Raw genomic sequence first — 21,555 nt, forward strand, 5'->3', positions numbered from 1 at the left:
CAGTTAAACCCTGATATATTGAACTTCAATATAACGAAATTCTCAATGTAATCAAATACTATTTAACTTTTTATAACGTTTTGTCCACAGAACACCATGTACTTCGACTCTCAATGTAACAAAGTGTGTTAACACAATTCACAATACATAATTTCACGGCCACCGCAAAGGAATAGTGAGGCAATAAATGGAAACTTCTTCAGACGTAGATGGTCAAATGATTTAACTACAAATGGCTGCTTGCGAACTTGCTTGCGTCTGAAATTGTGTGCCGAAAAGCAGCCAAGAGCAACTCCCGAAGTAGAGCAGCATCCTGTTCCGTTTAAAGTGCAAGTACAATAAGCTCCTATCGCACCCCGTGCACTGTGTGCTTTAGGTGCAAGTGAAAGCGTGCAACGGTAAGCTGACAAGGACGGTGGTTTGATAAGCACTGTCTTCCCACACAAGCAAGGGGAAAGGGGGGGGGGGGGGAGCGGAGCAGGCTTGTGGTAGCACGATCAAGCTTACGTGAGGGGGGCAGCAGGTTCATGCACATCTTCTTTTCTAGCGTGGCCGCAGCCGCACATGGCAGTCAGCATGACTTAGTCCATACACAGCCCACGCATCCTGTTTTAGACGTAATCTGCCGCATGTGCGAAGTGTGGGTGTACTGAGATGGCGTGGCATCATGTGCTCTGTCCTCCTGCATCTTTAGTACTGGAGGTTGCATAATCTTGAACTTCGGAAACGCGTTGAAGCAAGAGGCAGACGAAGCATTCACTCCCTGCTGCCCACGCTTTTCATGATAGTGTCATCCCACTTCAGGCACTGTTATCAGTCGCAGTGGCAGCGTGCATGCGAAAGTGTGGCTGCCCTCGCCTTGTACTACCAATGTGACGACGTGACATGGAACCGTATCATTCGTCACTGACTCCCTCATTCAACAAAATGAAATTTTTTTGTTATTCAAGTTTTCTTTTTCTGATTACCTGATAATTGAGAAAATTCTGCACCTCCTTCCGTGTAAGAAAAATCCATCAGGGACTGTACTTATTTCCATAAAAGGTCGAATTTCCATACAACAAAGTTTTGATATAATGAAGCAAATTGCCGATTTTACCAACTTCGTTATACGGTTAAACCTTGATATAACGAAGTCGATAAAATCTGGTAAAGTCATTATATTGAAGTTCGCTTTATCAAGGTTTGACTGTATTTACCCTGTAGCCAGAGAGCAAGATGGACACTCGCTTGCACTAAGAGCCTAACCACTTCGTCATTTTCCTTGTGGCAACTTGTCTTTTCAGCATCTGCCAATAGTACCTGTGACAGGACTGTCAATGCCAATTGAAAATTACAATATTTTAATATGGTAAAAAAAATGCCAGAGTACCCCTTTAACAGCGCCGAGACGGCGCTTTTGCTGCCAGAGGGTAGTAGTACAAAGGGTGGTTCAATTTGTTTAGAAACCCTGCAATAATTGAAAAAAAGAGAGTAGATGAGGTGCCAAAATGGGTAGCTGCATTATGCGACGTCTATGATGAGTCGATAATGCCGGATCCTACGCTGCCGTAATTAAATATGCAGAACACGTGCTAAACATGCTAGAGAGATACCCTTGATTTATAATTTATAGATAGATAGATGATAATAACAAGTTTGCTATATGGCATTTGTCATTGCAGTGTCTTATAGTCACATTTTGTCTATTTTGGCTGTGAAACATTTTTTATGCTCATTTGTAATTACAGCTCAAGCACAATGTAATGAGCATAGATATAATGAACTATTGAATACAGTGAAAGCTCGTTAATTCGAACTTCAATAATTCGAATTTATGGATAATTCGAACTGTATGATTTGGTCCGACCAAGCTCCACAGAAGTCTATGTATAAAAAAGTCCGTTAATTCGAATGCGAGAAGGTTCCCTCACGGATAATTCGAACTACGCTCGCCTGGCACACGGCCAGAGAAACGCGCCTACTGCCTACACACAAGGCTGTATTGCCTCCTAAACGGAGAGAACAACGAGAGAAGGCAAAATCGGAAAAAAATATAACTGACGCGGGGTCAGCCAGAAGGCAGCGCCGGCTGCCGCCTCTCCGTTCTACGTAACCTCCGAGACTTCTTGCCCGTTGCGAATCTCGGAGGCTTTGAAAATCTTGTACAGCTGCTAATGCTGTGCGGAGATGGCACTGCAAGCGCGCCAAAACACAGCAAATCAAGTACGTCGCAGCTGCGCTTGCAATCAAGAACCAACGAATCAGGGCCTTCGCCACCTTCACATGTTCGGCGTCTTTGCCTAGGCAGTCTTCATCGGTTGTGTACCTCTGTTTTCAGCTTAGGAGGTATCGACCGTCGCGATTCATTGTGATGGTGTTAAGCCTCGGCTAACGTTCCTTTCGCTGGACATCGGTGGTGTGGCACAGTCGGACCCAGAGCTTCGACTTGAAGATGGCGTGTGCCGCGGGTACACGCCATCACTTTCTGACACGTCAAATTTCTGACATGCCCTACTGCTTCCAAATCGCAGTGTACTGTTGCTCTCCTTCACTTTCGTTAGTTCGAACTTTCGTTAATTCGAACTGAAGCGGCTTCCCCTTGCGGTTCGAATTAACGAGCTTTTACTGTATAACAAAGCAAATATGAAATATTTATTGTTGATATCAGCATATTACAAATATCAGATACCTATAATGAAAGTATATTTTCATGTCAGATGTGACTTGGTTATATAATGAGGTTCAGTTATAACATAATGGGTATGGGCAATATTAACAAAATGCCTTTTCTACATTGCAGTGCATCGATGCCCTCAATGACCTGATTTGGAAGTACCATGTCATATCACTGGACAGACTCATCCTCTGCCTGGTTAGTATAGTACAGTCCATTGCATACAACTGGTTTTTCTGGTCTTTTGGTTATGCCATTTTGATGCACTGGCTATTGGCTTAATGCAGGCGCTTCGTAGCTTTGAAGGCAACGAAATCCAGGTGTGCTTTTTCATCATACAAATGCTGCTAATCCGGCCATCAGAGTTCAAGAACCGAATTCTGGATTTTGTCAAGGATGTAAGTGCCTCTATAAGTAAGGGTGGCTTTGATCACTGTCTCGGGCAGCTCAGAAAATTGTTAAATATATTTTATTTTTGTTATCATTCTCTCTCAGAATTCCCCAGAACATTGGAGGCAGACAGACTGGCATGAGAAGCACTTGGCATTTCACAGGGTATGTTTGGGCCGACATATCTTTGCGTCTACATGAGGAATTAGGTAAAATGGCTGACAGCCTTTTTGTTTAAAGGTGTTTTTCTTCATAAATTATTTAGCAGTGTGTTTTTTCATTGATAGTCACTATCTGCAAATGAAAATGGAAATGTCATTGACATAAATAAAAGAAAGAATGAAGAGCAGGAAAAGAAAAAGGATACAAGTCCTCTCTGCATTGCTTGGATACAGGTTTAGGTAATATGTTCCACCTCTCCATGAACCTATCTTTTGTTCAAACCTTTCTTGGAGGATTTGTTCATCAGGTTGGAAATTGTTTTTCTAGTACATGCAAAATTATTGAATTTGAAGCTGGACATTGGCAAGGCCTTCTAGTACACATGACCTTTATTGTGGAATCACTGCAGGCGATAATATGCCAATATAAAAATGTGAATGAGAGAAACAAAGTAGAGCACTCTTTAATCATAGTTACTTGAATATGCAGTACTGTATATTGTGTGTATACTGTGTGTTACTGTATACTGCGTGATTGCATCATAACTGGAGGGTAAATGTGTCATAGTCAAAATGCCTGTGAATGAATCACACCGACGTCACTCACATAGTGAATGTGGAAAGGGAAAAATGCCTTCTGCTTTATTCTCTTGTGCTTGCATTTCAATCAAACATGACAATACCTACTTAGGCTACACGCTGAAACATTAAATTAAAGATGTATCACTTTCAGTATGCCCTTGTTAGCTGATGCAGCAAGGAACAATGTGATGAAAAAAAAATTAAAATAAATTTGTTAATGCATGTATCAGTGTTATGTACATGCAACGCTGTTGATTGCACTGATGCTATAAACAAGTACTTCGTAATTTTAAGTGCACTGCACATAATTTGGCACATCATTTGAGGTTTTATGGAGTCGTGATGTGCTTGACTTGTGTAAGGGCTGCATCCTGCCAAATTTCTTGCAAAAAGAAAAAAGGGGGTGGGGAGGAGGCCTTGCATAGGTAAATGTGGTATATGCACCCCCACTTCATAGCACGGCCCTCTGTTGAACGAAGGCAGTTGTAAAAACAAATGCTGCTGCAAATTTGCAGAAATACCCAGAGAAGTTCTACTTTGAGGGCCTGCAGGACCTGAGTGGGCAGAGCCAACAGCACACCTACCTGCCCGTCTACTTTGGCAACATCTGTCTACGTTTCATTCCGGTAGGCATACAACCCGCATATTAGAAGAAAAAAAGTTAAGCTGAGCATGCCATGTAATGTGTAGATCAGGGGTGATATTCTCTGGTGATCTCTTTTGGAGGTAGTTTCATGTTCACAAGATTTTATGTGACTACTGCCGCATGCGTAAGTTTCTACAAGTGACAGTGTCCTTGGCACAAAGCTAGGCTTGCTGTCTTGACACAGACCCAGGAGCTATGATGCGTGGAGATTCCTTCACATTTGGTGCACGTCACATTAAGTCTCGGGGAAAGTGAGACAGTCTTCCACAGGTAACAAGCTGTCTAGCACTAGAATAACAGAACATGTGCTAAAAGAAGAAAAACTAATTCGAAGGCAGAAGAGGAATATATTTAAGCAGTAGGTAATGTCTACTTGGTTCATGCACCACAGGCGAATGGGAGATCTCTTGGAGAAGCCCTTGTCCCTAGCAATGGACATAAATTTGTCTCACGATGATGATGAGAAAGCGGAACATTTTACAGGCAATTAAATGCTCATTTCCTTTTATCCATGCCTTGCCCATATTAGGTGATGGACATTGTCATCCACCGTTTCCTTGAGCTGTACCCCGTGGCCACACTCTCGGTCGAGTCTGTTCTTGACCACCTGGGCTGTTTGTACAAGTTTCATGGTGAGCGCATCATCTTTCTCATCGTGATTGCATTGTCTTGGAGACATTGCTTGATGGTGTGGAAATTGGTTCAGTAGCATCTTCTGCGGCCTCTATGCTATGAGTGGATGTAGTCAGCTCGTACTTTTGCTGTGTATTGTTGGCATTAGGTGCCATTAGGTAAGAGCACATTGACAAACTTAGGTAAGAGCACATTGACAAACTCTTTAAATGTTTTTCCAATTTCATTGTTTTGTCAATTTTTGTGCATGTCACATAATGTTGTCATTGAAAAAAATATTAATTTTATGATGGATCTCAAGGGGTGTGCGAATATTTGAAACTTTCAAATAACGAAACAAATAGTGTTCTATTAGATTCAGTCTTCGAATTCAATAAACACTATTCGTAAATGCAAATATTTTTCTAATACATTTAGAATATTTCAAAACGTCAACTGCACCCAAATACATATAAAATTGTAGCAAAGGTACGGTAAGTTTTCACCCCAGTTGGCACAGTATAGACATAAAACAGAACTTGTGCAGTGAAACAGGCTGTGCCACTTAGGTAGCCATACAATACAGACTCTACAGCGATCATTCGCACTCTCTGACATGCAAAAAACGGTTGTAAAGCAGTGATTTGGGCTTGTTGATAAGACATCGTGAGGCTTACAGCGTGTTAAAAAGACAAGGACGAAAGTGAGACGTGACACACACAGGCGCTGTGTCACGTCTCACTTTCGTCCTTGTCTTTTTAACGCGCTATAAGCCTCGCAAAAAACGGCTTATTTGCTCCTAATGGGCCTTTGTGCTTTTAATAAACAATGCTTCATAACATACTATGCAATGACAGAAGCTTGTTAACTTTAAGATTACTGGGTTGCGAACACTGTTAATTGTGATAACGGCTTTTAATTATTTAAAAACTATTATAAAAGTATTCGAGATTTGATTTGATTTGCTTCTGGCACTATTCGATTCGTATTTGATTCGGTCTGAAAAATCACTATTCACCCACCACTTAAAAAAAAAAAAAAGACATTCGGCAAGGCATGAGCCGAGACTTTTCGTCGAAGTGCATAAAAGTCTTCAACAATATTCTCTACACTAGTGACAACAAAAGAAATGTCAACAACAAAAAGATATGCATGAGTGTTCAAAGCCAGCAGTTATCATTTGCAACGAGCTGAAATTCATGACTCACTACTGCAGGCCAAAGCAAAGCAAAGTGCAGCATGAATGAGTAGAATTCCTCCTTGGCAATATAGTAGTACAAACTGGCAGGATGAGTGCAACTCGGGCTTGGGGGTAAAAAGGTTAATTGCAGTTTGCAACATACTAATTAATGTGTGTGCCTAAGCACCTCCTCACAAGCATGAGCACTTGCTCTCACAGCTCTTCTTTATTTATGGCTGTGTTCAGGAATTTGATTAAGTTAATCTTACGTCACAGTTGCACGTGCACTTTCAAGGCTATTGAAATCAAGTGTCATTGAATTCCGCAAGCCCCATTGGCTCCTTGCCGTAAGCTCACACAAATGTGCCAACGGGCAAATTTCAATGGACTTTGGCTTCAATGGTCATTCAAAGCAGGCATGTGACTACGGTATTACTTTAATGAGGTCTTGCTGCTGTAACTCCTTGGCTGTCTTCTTAAACACACAACTTTTGATGTGTTAGCATTAAGACTATAAAAGTGGGAAAAAAGTGTGTGTGTGTGAAGTGTATGAAGCGAGTCCGATGTGCGTGAAGCAGGTCACGTTGTCGACATAGAGAGGGGACGGGAGAGCTTAGAACAGTGTGGGTGGTCTAGAAGCCAATACGAGCTAGGAAGGAGGGAAAGGGAGCAGCAGAGCTGCAAATGGGTGCTTGAGAGAGGGAGAAGGCGGAGGCGCTGAAGCGCCGTCGCCTCAGTCAACTTCGGGCCACTGTCAGAGTCGGGACGTGTGCTAAGTGAGCTAAAATCATCTGCGAAGCAAGAGAGGTGTGACATAATGCTAAAGCATTTCTCTTGTATTTACCGCTAAACCTCCACTGAGCTTTTTGTTGATGTCATGGTCTGTGTTGCAGCCGAATGCTAACCTCATGCGAATTCCATATGCACACAAAAGCTGTTTTTTTCCCTCATCATCCATAGTAACTGGTATTTACTAGTCGCTTGTCGTTTCAGACCGGCCGTTGACGTACCTATACAACACTCTCCACTACTACGAGCAGAAATTGAAGGACAGGCCTCCCCTGAAGAAGAAACTGGTGTCTGCCATCACTGGTATGGTTTACAGTGATAGAACAGTTTGACGTCGGGCTAATTGTTAAAGCATAATTAAAAAGTTATTGTACTGCTGGGACTTGCACAGACAATAAAATGCCACATATGTACACAAGTGACACATACAAATGCATACATTGTGTTTCTATGGTGTTGACACCAAATGAAATTTGAAGGTGTTAGTTCCACATAGTATGGAAGTGTTGCGATCCTTGTGTGACACAGTATAAAATTTTTCTGAATATGCACAATATCTCCATTTGCAGCCCCTTATTTATTTTTTTTCCCTTCATTGTTCCGAGAAAGCCTTGCAAGATAATTGCATTGTGTGCTTGAATCCGCATTACCAGGCACCTGTGAATGCATATTGCTTTGTTCTTCCTTTCAGGGTCACTCAAAGACATCCGTTCAGGTAATTGGGCTCTGAGCGAAGCTTACCTCAGCTACCTGCAACGCCCAGCAGACGACATTTCCTGGATACCGGACCTCGATTATTATATCGGTCTTGTGGGGAGAATGGCTGACAGTATCCTTTCAAGGCCCGAGCTGCACCAGTTAAACATGTTTAACCGTTTATAGTGCACACTTTTAAGTTTTAAGGTGTTTCCTTTACCTCGTGCTGAAACAAAGGTATTTCCTGCTGTGTCTGATCCTAATGCATGAAATGCTGTAAGCTTAGCACTTCTCTGATGAAGGTGCATGTTTAAAGCCAAGTGAGTTTGGTAAGTTACAAGAAAATGTGCATTCATTATATTCTACCAGTACGAACACGTGGGGCAGAAACTTTGAAGTTAACAGAGAAGCTTGAGAAGAAGTTAAGGACCATGCAACGAACAATGGAAGGATAATGATAGGCGTAGCGTTAGGAGACAGGAGACAGCGGTGTGCATTAGAGAGCAATAAGGAGTAGCCGATATTCTAGTTGGCGTTAAGAGGAATAAATGGAGTTGGGTGGGCCACGTAATGTGTAGGGCAGGTAACCAGTGGTCTGTTAGAGAAGGGTTACAAGAGAAGGGAAGCGCAGTCAAGGTCGACGTAGAATTAGGTGGTGTGATGAACTCAGGAAATTTGGAGGTGCAACTTGGAATCAGCTAGCGACAATGAAATGAAATGACAATGAAAATGAGGCTGAGTATTTTCTTGTGTCACTGAACAGCACATAGATTTGCACTGACCCATCAAGGCAGCTAAGGGTTAATTAAAGGGGACTGTTGCTTCCTGTAGATCTAGAACGCGTATCAGCCCTCTTGATCACACGTACCTCTCCTTGACAACATCCTCAACAGCTGTTGCCGGAAAGTCCCCCTTTCCTCACACAGACTGGCGTTTCAATGAGTTTCCCAACCCGGCCGCCCATGCCTTGCACGTGACTTGCATTGAGCTCATGGCATTGCCGATCTCCGCAGCTGTGGTTGGAAATGCCTTGTTGGATGTTGTGCTTAAAGGGTGAGCAGTGCCCCCTGCACTTTTTTGTGAATCCTTGAGTGATTGTCAGTTATGATGAACTCAGTGCAGCTTTAGTTCATGGTGCTTCACATTATGTACACAAACAACAGCTATTGCTGCTAACCATGTTGTCTCTTATTTCTACTGTCCTTTACCTTGCGCCATTCATTTGTTGTGCGAGGGGTAAAGTTATTAAAAATGTTTGACCTGACATTGTGACTGCTCATAGCAACTAGAGACTTTTGACTTGGCAGTTTCATCACCACATTACCAGAAGTTACTATTATTGACACGAATTTATATTGTAAAATTTTTTTCTTAAACAATACGGCATCAGAAACTTTCCACTTGAAGTTACTTTTTCACTTTCTGTCAAATATCTTTTCACTCAAAATTAGGTAGTGTACCTCTAAATCTGTATATTGCAAAATTTTTTACTGTTAACTGGTAGAAGGCACTTTAGTTTTAAGCAAGATGGCTTAATGATCGCACACGTTGCTTCATGCCTGCAACATGAAATTACTAAAGTTAGCTGGAACCAGCCAAAATAGTTTTTCTTCATGTAAGCTGCATGAAGGAATTAGTATCTGTATATGGAAAATCAGTTCTGTGGAATCCCACATGGTGGAGGAAGGCTTATGAAAGGAACTGTCACTAATCCAAATAGTAGCATGAAGCTACAAAGTAAACCCATTCGGGTTACTCAGAAAGCTTTGCAGTTGAGGAAAATTCTTCCATAGAATAAATACATTCCAGACCAGGACGGATTTTTCCTCAACTGCAAAGCTTTCTTTCTGAGGATTGGTAGCGTCATGCTACGTTCAGGTAGATCACAATTTTTCTTTCAATTATCTGGTTAGTAGCTTTATTTCAAGGTGTTCACAAAAAATGTTGCAAAAACACTTATCTGTTTCTTTTCTTTTTTTGTATTCTAGGCACACGGTACTGCCACGCAACAGCATTGAGAACTGGATGAATGCCATTGGGCTGATCCTGACTGCACTTCCTGTGAGTAACAATTTTGAATTGGGATGGCATGCTCTCTGGAATAACTGCAGGCATTGTGTAATGCAAGCTGTAGAATCAGTGATATGTTAGCGCGGGCAGCACTTTCAATTCAACAGACATTCCATGTCTCGCAGTGATGCTTCCAGGTGGCATAAATAAACTGCCCCTGTTAAATACTCAAATGTTGTGCTGGCTAAATTTGATGTACACTGCAATGTGTTGAGCACCCTGTAATTAACACATTGCAATAATAACTCCTGCAACACCCTGCGCTCTAAACATCTCTTCTGCCTGCATTTTGGCGATTATATTTTAGAATAAAAAACTAGTGTTGCTGAATATAAAGATCATTTCATCGAAGCACCTTGTCCAAGTCTTAAAGTCTGAAAATTCCATCAACAGGGGTGGTCGAATTTCGATTAATATAGCATAGTGCTTTTATGTATGGTGTATGTTGAGTAAAGGTTAAATGTCATGCTATCCAAAATGAAGAGCTGTAGCAGTAGTACAGTAATAGTAATCGTCCAAATGTCAAAGCTATGACTAACTTCATGAAGATTGAAGGGTTTCCAACTGCAAGTTATACCCTGAAGTGCGAGATTACCTGAAATTGGAATAGCACATCCGGCATTTGAGAAAGAATAGAGAAGATAGTGCGAGGATGAATTTATTATTGATGATAATGTTGCTAATTTACCAACTTCTACATTTGCACAATATTAAACTGAATTAGCGTTGCATGCATGTATCCAAGCTGTGCTACCTTCTGCATAGTCTATGCTGTATGGTTCGCTTAACTAAGCTCACTTTACTACATATAGCCGAACTGAGCGAGAGAAAGACACATTAAATGAAAATGAGTTTCCCTGGCTGTGGCCTTGAGGTGCCACTCTTAAAGGGACCCTGAAACGCTTTTGACGATTTTCTACAAACGTACTGAGTCGTTAGAGTAGGTCCTTCTGATCATTAATTGACACATCTAAGTGATCTGCGTAAAGCGTGTAATTTATTATAAGGTTTTAAAAATGCACATCGCTGCCGATCGCAGCGCACTGCTGGGCAGAATTTTAAGCCGCCCCTACCCATATGACCGAAATCACCCATATGACGTCAGTGGGGCGAGCTATCCGATTGGCTGAACAGGGCGCGTGATCGATAATTTTTCCAACTTTATGGTAAACAAATAATCTTCGTAATAGTTGGAATGTTAGTTAATTTGTTTTTATAAAAAGAAAGTGACATAAAGAGAATGCACAAGAACAATTTTTCAGTACACTTAAGCACTTCCGGCACACAGCAAGTGTCGTCTGCTTGTGTTACAACGTACTCCATTTTGACGAGAGCTCCGCGGTCAGAGTTGGTCTGTCTTTTCGCGAGCACTATGATTCGACTTTGTTGCCTTGTGGACTGCAAATGTAGCGACTGGCAATATGTCAAGCTGCGACATCGTGTCCCTCTGCAAGGCAGCGTACGAGCGAACTGGCTGCTGCGCATCGGACTGCCGCTATACGATCGGCGCCAGGATTTGCGCGTTTGTGGCCGTCACTTTACACCGGAAGATTACTAACGCAATAGCGTTTCGCGAGTCCCGTGTTAGGGCAAACATAAGCGCAAGGGGACAGGGTCTGGCCGCTTGACTGTGCCATAACGGGATGAGCCGAGATGAGCAGAAGGGCAAATGTGAATGGTCTGCACGGTGCAGCCACCTGGTGGCTGCACGGTTGTGGCTGCATGGTTGCATGGTTGCATGTGGCTGCATGGTTGCATGCAGCCACCAGGTGGCTGCATGGTTGAGCTCTATGCCACCTGGTGGCATAGAGCTCAACCATACACAGTAGCAGCAACGAAGCGTATTCTTCTTTCCTGCTTGTGCGTATTTTTCGCAGGAGTGTAATCATCAACACGTTGTTTTTATAAATGTTTAAAATGTTTTACACTTGGTTAGAGCAATATTAGCGCTTTGTTTGGCTGGTTAAGCGCTGCGCCAACAAGTGTCTGGACCATGCAGACCGATCAGGCCGCTCACGTACGTCTACGCCAAAGTTCCTTCATCAGCTTGAGTTTATGCCTCCAGTCATTTGCCGAAATGACCAGCTTGCCTGTGGTTAACGTAATACCAGACACGTTCGGCGCTACGACAGAATGTTCGCAACGCGCGCTGCTTCGATAGCTCTCGCTTGGGGTCGACAGCCAAGCGGCTAGCGGAGAAGTTTCGCGCGGGCGGGGGCGGGCTCCAAAACAACCGGAAGTGGATGATGTGACGTCGCATTGTGATGCCGGACCAGTGAAGGCGGAGCTTAGTCCCGCTCGCTCGGCGAACGAGTTGAGGAGGAAAAGCGTGGCTGGGGAGGAGGGTAACTTCTAATCGCTTGTAGCTCCATTAATACGTAATGCTTCACTTAAATTGTGGTGCGAATGTTCTACTTAAGGTGTACACTACGCGTCTACAAAATTTGTCCGAACCGTTTCAGGGGCCCTTTAAAATATAAGCTGAAAGATAAAACAATGCAATGTTCTGTCTTTCAGGCCACATTTGGAGAGTAGAATGCCAGGAATGGCACATCAACGCCCAAAATTATCTAAAGTTTCACTAAGACAAGATTCCCACGTAAAGACTAAGAACTCCTTTGATGCTCGCGGCACACGAAAGGAACTTTCCCATGGGCTGAGAAGGTCTCATAGCTATGTGGTGTGGGTTGTGATAAAGAGTGGCTAACACTGCCATCAAGGGCATAATCTGAAAGAAGTAAAGGCTGCGTACGTTAGGCACATGACGCAACTCCCCTGGTGTGTTAACCCTCTAACCCCCAAATTAACTTCAAGAAAATGTACCAAATTTTCTAATATTTTCTTTCTGTAGTCACACTTTCTTCTGTCATTCTGATTCTGAAAATGTATCATTTGATTGATTTCTAGTTGGAATTAACACAAAAATTTAAAAAAATCTACTCTTGAGGGCAGCTTTCTCTCAATGCCGACTGTAACTCGTCTTCGGCAGTGGGAACAGCACAACATTGAGCTGAACGAGTGTGATTCGTCATTGGCGATATTAGTACAACCTCCCATGACTCGGGATTGAGAGTTAAAGGTGAAGCACATTGGAGAGCATCCATACCTGTACTTCACAGCGGAAGTCATTGCTGTGTGCCGCACTTAATCTAATCTGGCAGATGCATGCTTATTGTCAGCCTGGCTAAGGCTCTTGCCTCGCTTGTGTGTCCAGGAGCTGTACTGGACTGTGCTCAATGACCGCATCCTGGCAGCTCTACAAGGGCCCCATTTGGCAACACCCTCTGGCAGCAAGCAGAGCATTTTCCAGTTGCTCAGTTTCTCCTCCAATCACAGCAGCATCACTGAGGTGCAGTGCTGCTACCTCATGGCACTCGTCCATGCTGTATGGTACCATGCAAGTGTCGGCCAGATCAGCCAGATTCCACAGTGAGTTCCCTTATTTACTTTGGAAGTTGGGTGGGTTGATTGGTTTATTGATTGATTGGTTGAGCTTGTTTAACGTCCCAAAGCATCGTGGGAGCTGTGATACTATGTAGTGGAGGCTATGTATGGTAATTTTGACTACCAGGTGTCTCCTGAAGGGGCTTTAGCTTGGCTCCAACTTCGACTTTCCTATTTAGATAGATGTGAAGTGCAGAAATGCTCTTATTCGACAACCACTCAACCGATTTGAATGAAATTTGAGAAAAGTGAATTCTAGGCCTCAGTTCTTACATAAATTGCTGAAAATCAGTCTCTAGAAAAACTGAAGCAGGAAGTCTACGGATCTGTAACTCTACACCAAAAACATAGATTGTGGTTCCGTAGGCAGCATCTGTTAAAGTATCTGAAGTGTACGCATTTGGTATATGGGTTAAAATCTTACATAAAATTGTTACAAACATTTTGCAAAACTCCTGCTCACAATATAGTGTTATATTTCAGAGCAGTGTATAATACATAAATTTTTGTCCAATTTATAGTGTCCGCAAGGTGATTTTTGTTGCTGTTCAGTAGCCTAGATATGCAGGCTGAAATTGAGTGGCATCCTGCACAAGTGCGCCTTGCAACACTAGGCTGCTTGGTTGTGTGAGAAGAAAATTAAAAATTTCATCTCTCCAAACTTTTGCTTGCAATGGTTCAACACACCCTGAGAAGGCTTGCATTCTATGCTAACGGACAGCACAGGACTGATAAAACTACAACTTCTGCTATTTCTGAACTTATAGATATGCTCTCTTCACATGCCGGGCCAGGTTGTGCATTTTGGTGTTGCTGTCTGATGGGAAAGTTCCGGCGCTGGTTTCCTGCATTGCGCTCACGGGTGCATTCCACGGGGCTCACATGGGCTGCAAGGGTTTACTGGTCCTTAAAGTTTATTGAAGAAGCCCGTTTCATTAGCTTTTTCTTTCCTCAGGATCATGCGTGACCGGTTCAAGCCAGTGGTCAAAACTGAGGAGCAGTTTCTTTTCCTGTGCCACCTGGTAGCCCCATTCTTCCAGCGGATGGGCAGCGAGAGGTCACGGATTGTCATGGACGTGAGTTGGCACATGTAGTTCTTCTCTTCTTCATTTCTTTAACTTTGATTTCCGCACCACAAATGGATGCACGGGAAAGGATGAAGCAAACAGAGTGAAGCGTTTTGTTTCAACACTAAAAGGCATTGTGATGCTGCGAGAGAATCGATGCAGGTCTGAACTGGAGTGTCTTACTAATGCGAGGCTGATAATGAAAGCCATGTAAAAGCTATGAGTGAAGTAAGTAACAACTTCAATTAAAACTGCTCATCACAGTTAATGGCTCAAAGTCGCACATGGATTGTGTCTGTCTCTCATTCTCTTGCTTTAGTTCAATTTTGAGTTGCATGGTAGAGCAATGAAACTTATGGAAGAGATTCATATATATATATATATATATATATATAATATTTACTGCTGGCGAGCTGGTGTACTAGAGTAAGCATGTCTTTCAGTGAGCTTGTTGTAGCTGGTTTCCATCTTAGACTGTCTTGTGTTCAAGTGGGATCACTGAGATCTACTTGTGACATCCCTCTTGTTCAATCTTTTCTCTTTATCACAGATCACCATGGAGCTGTATGAAATGCTGGAAAATGTGGATAAAAATTGTGAGCAGCTGAACTATATTGATCAGATCACTGACCTCCTGTATCCTTTTCCTGGATCTTTTTGACTGCCTTTTCATATCTTTATGCAAAAGGGGATGTGTCTAGGGCCATTGTTTACTACCTGTAGGACAAGATATGTTTGCTGTGTCTTTTCGTTTACAAGCAGTTAGTTATTGTTGTTGCTGAAGAAGTAGGAAGCTCAGAGTGCGGTACGGTGCACTGTGCGTACTAGCAGCTGATAAATAGATAGACTCATTATCAATCACAGGGTACTTTAAAGTGAGCATTTACTTAGGCTATACAATTTCCTTGCCCTTTGGAAACTGGCTTGATCTTTGTTTGCTAATTACAGTGAACTAACACAGTGAAGACTAGACTTGTACAACAGTGCAGACATTCAGCCCATTTAGTCCTTTCAGAACAGTATCATATATAGTATGTCATATGCATATAAAGTATGCATGTGAAAAACAATGGAATGTGCAAAGACACCACAATTAACAGTACAAAACAAGAACTGGCATTAGCCACCAGAATGTTGAAGTGATTTCGCATTGTGCATTAAACTTGCTTTTGTCATCGCTACACCGTCATCATCATGCAACGGCTCGTCACGTTGTTTGTGACTAAATATATTCTTCACACTGTTAGCAGTTGAAGCTCAGTATAAGCAAGTGGCATTTGGCACAAGAATATCTTCATTATATACAATATCTGTTGGTCCAAGTATAAATTCTTTACATGCTGATACATAGTGGTGATATGCATTCTAGATTTGCTTTTGTTATATCCGTGTTTGCTACATCAAAATTGGACTGATAATTTTAATCATGTCCTACCATTTAGCTTGAACCCCCATGTTATTTGATGAGCCAGTTTCTAAATTCTAATATGTTTGGTGCCAACAGATATGCCTTTATTCAACAGATGAAATTTCCTTTAGTGTCCCAGTCTAGCTGTCTTTAGTCTAGTCATTGATTCAAGGAGCCGACATCCAAACATAACAAAACAGAAACTGCTGACTGGTTATGTCACGATGGAAAACAATTGCAGGGACTTTACAGCAGCGCCATTGCTTGTTTTTTTACAGAATATACATTTTCAAACGTTATGTGCCTCTGACGTCAAGAAAATGTGTAATATTTGTAGTCTAGCCTTTCTAGCCTGATTCAATTTTTATGCGAAGCATATTACGAGAGCTCAACCCAGCTCCTCAGGCGCGGCGGTGTCGCCTTGAAACCACGTGACACCATGACGTCACGACAGAGGAGAAGTGGCTTTGGCTCAACTCTTCCAAGACGGGCTGGGTGGGAATCGAACCAGGGTCTCCGGAGTGTGGGACGGAGACGCTACCACTGAGCCACGAGTACGATGCTTCAAAGCGGTACAAAAGCGCCTCTAGTGAATGCGGTGTTGCCTTAGAAACGAGCTGTTTCTAAGGCGTGCGTCTCTTGCTCAGGCGCACATTTCGTTGCCGCGCCGAACGCTGCTTTGCTCGACGCTCACCGCATCCAATGCGGGGCACGTAGTCGCTGCCCTGTAGCCCATTGTCTTACACCCCTTGGCGGGTCGACGGGAACGCTGCCGCGTTCCACTCTTGAAGGCGAAGCAGAGTAACGCATGAGTTGTTTCTTCGTCTAGCCGAACCAAATATAGCCAAGCAACAGCAGTTCACCAGGCTAAACAGTGGTTCAACAACTAAAATAAAGGCTAGTATGCTTCGCATCCTGGGCTTAACCTTACCTAAGCCACAGCCATTTTTTTTCATTTAGCTCAATACCACTTGCCCTTGTACCATTTCTTTGAATTTCAGAGGTGTTGCACTCTAAAAGACAGGTCTTGTAGTTGTATCTTGTCCTTGACTAGCGTGCGCCTTAGGTACCACATCAAGTACATGTTCACTGGAGACTCCATCAAGACGGAGATTGAGAGGAGCATCCGCAACCTGCGGCCAGCCTTGCAGCGTCGGCTCCGCTTCATCACCCACCTCAACATTGAGGAGACAGCTGCTTCAGGAATCAGTGATGAAAGGCACACTAAAAACAAACACTTAACTAACTTGGACTTGTAGATTATTATTTTTTCAGAACTCCATTTGTGCGTTTTTTTGGTAGAAGAAAGGTTGCAATTAACAGCAAGAAGAGATGGGGTCAAACTTCCTGTCCTGAACTTTTTGCCCTAATGCATTGTTGATGATGTCATGTCAGTGTCACAGATTTTGCAGTATCCTATTTTGGCATGTCACGTAGTGACAAGTGCCAGCCAGTCGGCAGGCAGGCAAAAAAACCAAGTCGGAGGGAGACTCTTCATTGGGATAGCTATAAGCACAGTCAGGTGTTGTCGAAACTAATGATCTGAATACAATTTTGTACATGTTTATAGGGGAGTCATTGTACACGTTATATTACTTTGAGGTAACAGCGCAAGTCAGAGAATGAGCTAGAATTATCCCTACACACTGGCACGATGGGCCTGCCTTTCTACATGTGGCTAAAGCATTCGAGATGCACTGACTCTGATATTGCAAGCACGAATTGAGCAACGGAATAATTCTGTGATAATGCATATCTCGGTTTTTCTGATAAAACGTACATGGCAACATATGTGCGCTTTCTGAGCTGGGTACATTCACAAAATTCGCTTGGTGGAATTTATCTTCAGTTCCAAGTGCAGTCCAACCTTGTTTTTGTTGTAAATAAATTAAATACATAGTACTAAACATTTGCTGCCAATTTCTGTGATGGCAAGAGAAGTTGACACGAGGATTTCAATGTTTATATACTGCCCGTCTATCATTCTTATGCACTTTCTGTCATACCAAGTTCATTCATTGTTGTAATGACCTATTCCATTCCGGGTATGTACTCTGTCAGTCTAGGTTAATTTAATATTTCTTGTTAGTGTCTCTTTAAGAGGAATCTTTATCATAAGCCCACCTCCAATTTTCTTGCTCTAATAACGTGAAATTTATCTCACTTTTCTGCTGAATTGATTTGAATTAAATTTGTTGCATTGAAAGGATCAAGTTTACAACTAAATCTATTTTCAGAACAGATGTCACAGTTCTGTAAAGTGAATCTGTTAGAGCGCTTGTAGCAGGCACATTTAATATAAATTACATGAAATCATGGCTTTCTTTATGGGAATTTGCGATTCCTGCTCACGAATTATGATTTCTATGTCAATTGAAGTCGAGTTTTTAGATAGGTAAAAGCCAAATGAAATGAATATTTGGTCTGCATAATAAGCCTAGTTTTAGATAGTGTAGCCAGAGTGCCCTCCATGCAATATTTTAAATTTTAGAAGCTAACACAAATTTGTATTCTTGATATCAAAATTGTAAAAAAAAACTCTGCTGTTAACATTTGTTGGAAGTGACACAGGACTCGTAATGTTGAACACCAGCTGCTGAGAATGTTGAAGTTAGGTGGTGCTTATGGCATGCTGAATATGTTGGCGGCCATAATCTGAGATTTCTGTCACATCTGCTAACCACCAGGTTTCTATTTCATCTGCATATGTGCCAATTAAAAGCTGTTAATAGGAAAATTTGACAATTTTCTACCCTGCAGCGTTGCCAAAATTGCTTCAAGAGTATGCACTACACATTTATGACTTATTTAGCCAAATGAAATTTCTTTGGAATTGGCCTCTGAGCTGCAAGCATTGCTGGTGCCTCTAAGATTCTGCTTGAGGACCATGACTATGTCATTACAGTAAAGGGCTGACCGATTGTGAAGTGTGCCTATTAAGCCTGACTGGTACTGTCACACCACCTGTGCATCGCGAAACATCATTGGCAAACTAGATAGTGATGCATTTCATGCATAGAATTAGAACTGAGGACAGATGTTGTGTAACACAAATTGAGAAGCAGTCACATGATGATTATGTAGATGGCAAGCGAGCTTTTGAAGTGTCATGCGCGACCACTAGAAGATTTGTGAGCAGCATGATGCATATGAGAATGTACAGCTCTTTACTTTTGTTGATACTCTGATCATCTTACATCCAAGGAAAGTTCATCCTTGAAGCTTACAATTTCTGGGTAGTATAAGCTTAAATTCAAGTAGATAAAATATTGCTCATAACATATCAATTTTGTTCACCTTAAATGACTGAGTAGACTGTTCACGCAATTGTGTTTCTTTTTTGAAGTTCCAGAGTTGCGAATGTTATGCTTCTTATTTTTAAATTTCATTTATAGCAATTTTGCTTGAACAATTTGGGCAGAAATGAGTCTGCCATCAGCAATTGCCACATTTTAACTTCAGTCAACTGTAATAAATACAATTCAAATTAGTATAGCTTGTGCTTAAGGAGTGCATGTGTGCGTTTCATGTGTGTTTGAACAAGTAAATCAGGGCTGGGTCCCAAGCTAAAGCTCTCTCTCATAGATTATTCAACTTTTCATCTTGTGAAATGCATCTTTCATCCTTGTTCTGCGCTTCCTGTGTGCATCTCTTGTGTAAATGATTGTTGGTTTGTAAAGCACAGTTAACTGCATGTGCATAAGGCTGGCGGCACATAGTGCCTGTACTGGTTCTTAATAAATGAAATTCTTTTATACTAGTCTGTATGTGTCATTACATTTTTTTTCACTGTCCTAATTGGATCAATTCAGCAGTGTAACCAAGGGAAAATTCCGACAGAAATATTTTATTGGTTTCTATACATTTCATCTTATTTGATTATCAAAAGATAAGCTTGATACACCGTTGGACATCTTTCCCTCTCTCTCCAATAAAGCTGGTATACTGTATTGTTCTATTCTTCTATGCAATAGATATGATACACTAAAAAAAGCGGCAGCCTGTATTGGTCTATAATATCATAGACCTGACTGACTGGTAAAAGGTATAGCCTGTATTGGTCTATTTGATTATGAAATCGACCTAACACTACACTTATAAAACTGATAGCCTACAAGTGTATTGGTGCAGATAGAAGCTTAGTGTGCCAAAGTGGTTTGTTGTACAGAGGTGCACGAATTATTCATTTTAAACCGAAGCTATCTGCGCAAACCCTTCCAGACTCACACTAGGAAAGCACTTGCATAGCAAATGAATTGCGGCCTATATATAGCCCCATCTGTACTAACCATACCGATATGCTGGTGTCCAGAGCTCTGATCTCTATGAAAGTGCGCAGTGAAACAACGTATGGTATCTAAATATCCTCATTATCAATATACAGCTTGGAATGCATAATTGCTTTATTAAAGTGATGCCTTCTGTTCCTTCATGCTTGATGTTTGGCACGTCTGCTTGGTCAGCTTCTTGCTGAGCAATGCTACCAATACAAGTTTATATCATGCTCACTACTTCTACTGCATCTATTGGGACATATAAAGCATTTTATTTGTCCAATAGAAGTTTATATCACTTTCTATTTCTTCAATCCGGGCGCATAGAGTATTTTAGTTATCTTATAACACATTGTGTTGCCTCAATATGGAACAGGCAAAAATCTTTATGGGACCTGTACACATTGCCATCGGGCCTGTAGGTTTTCCTATTGGTCCCATGTGTATTGTATAAGACCAATAGAAATTTCTGTTAGAGTTTTTGCTAAGGTAAGACTGATCTTAATCATATGATGCTAAGGTATTTTCTGCTGGAGGTTTATAATTAACTGACAAATCAAATGAAATGTGCCATGTCAGTGACATTCTTTCAAACACTCTTGATCGGAGCAAGACTGGTGTGTTGTATTGCAAAATGTGTGAATCTTGTTTTGCTTCTGTCAATTCTTAAGTAATTCCGCCACCTCCAGTAATTAAATGAATGCAATGAGGAAGATGACACAAGAAACACAAATATGGTGCAAGCTTTCAACTGCAGAAATTTTCAGCAAATTTTCATCTTCATCGCTGTGCTCATTACTGACTCATCCAAGCTTCTCAGTTCTTAAAATGTTGCTGTCATCTAATCATTTGTGCCATTTGTGCAATGCAAGATACTGACACTTTGTGATTTAGTCAGTTTGATAGGAGGGTCAAAATCGGCATTCTTTCTCATATGGCAGTCAATCTTTTTCCTACAACTAGATTTTGCAAGACACTTGCATATTAGCAATTAAACTCCTGCCTTTTGCACCTGATACATTCTGTGCTACTTTGTGTGAAGTGTTCCTCTGTCATTTAGTTAGAAGGAAAGGAGTCCAATAATAAACTTATAAAAGCCATGTCACTATTGCATTGAGATCATCACATCTTTAAAGGGGCCTTGAATCACCACTCGGGATTGGTGAATTAACATCGTCCGCAGGTAGCATACATTGCTGTGAACACCTCATCCACGCGGTGCTTGGAGCTCGCAAGTGGAACGCTTTCTTTTCAAACAAGCCGCTCCTCGCTATCTTCTGGACGCTTTATTTCGTAATAAAATGGATTTCCATGCGCGAACTGCTATTGGTAGCTGCGGTCAGCTATGCAGCGTAGATACCGCGGCCACCGTGGGGTGCCGCCATGAGTCCACTGGTTAAGCGCACCGTGGCTCGCTGAGGACAACCACATTTGGCTTATGTTTAGTGCGTCGTTGGCACCAAAAGCGGAAGTCGTGTCATCTGCGTTAACATCCAAATGAAATTTGAACTGGTGACATTTAGAAGGCGGAGCGTTGTGTGCACACCCGATTCCGCTGTAGCCCTTCCAGTGCAAGACAT

The 21,555-nt window shown here is 41.9% G+C and overlaps 1 protein-coding gene across 1 annotated transcript in view; it reads left to right on the forward strand.

The window, feature by feature from the left end:
* The window catches only part of MED23 (mediator complex subunit 23), a 47,880-nt gene extending 28,416 nt beyond the window's left edge, over window positions 1-19,464 (forward strand). The window contains exons 22-34 of the mRNA XM_065447298.2: window positions 2,783-2,854; window positions 2,944-3,054; window positions 3,152-3,211; window positions 4,305-4,415; window positions 4,965-5,067; window positions 7,221-7,319; window positions 7,708-7,845; window positions 8,606-8,765; window positions 9,701-9,773; window positions 12,997-13,211; window positions 14,182-14,302; window positions 14,844-14,929; window positions 16,768-19,464. Coding sequence (XP_065303370.2) covers window positions 2,783-2,854; window positions 2,944-3,054; window positions 3,152-3,211; window positions 4,305-4,415; window positions 4,965-5,067; window positions 7,221-7,319; window positions 7,708-7,845; window positions 8,606-8,765; window positions 9,701-9,773; window positions 12,997-13,211; window positions 14,182-14,302; window positions 14,844-14,929; window positions 16,768-16,960 — 1,542 coding nt within the window. The 3' untranslated portion in view covers window positions 16,961-19,464. The remainder of the gene's footprint in view (window positions 1-2,782; window positions 2,855-2,943; window positions 3,055-3,151; window positions 3,212-4,304; window positions 4,416-4,964; window positions 5,068-7,220; window positions 7,320-7,707; window positions 7,846-8,605; window positions 8,766-9,700; window positions 9,774-12,996; window positions 13,212-14,181; window positions 14,303-14,843; window positions 14,930-16,767) is intronic.
* The last annotated feature ends 2,091 nt before the right edge of the window (window positions 19,465-21,555 follow it).

This window comes from Dermacentor albipictus, chromosome 6, assembly GCF_038994185.2.
Source record: "Dermacentor albipictus isolate Rhodes 1998 colony chromosome 6, USDA_Dalb.pri_finalv2, whole genome shotgun sequence".
NCBI classification, from domain to species: Eukaryota; Metazoa; Arthropoda; class Arachnida; order Ixodida; family Ixodidae; genus Dermacentor; species Dermacentor albipictus.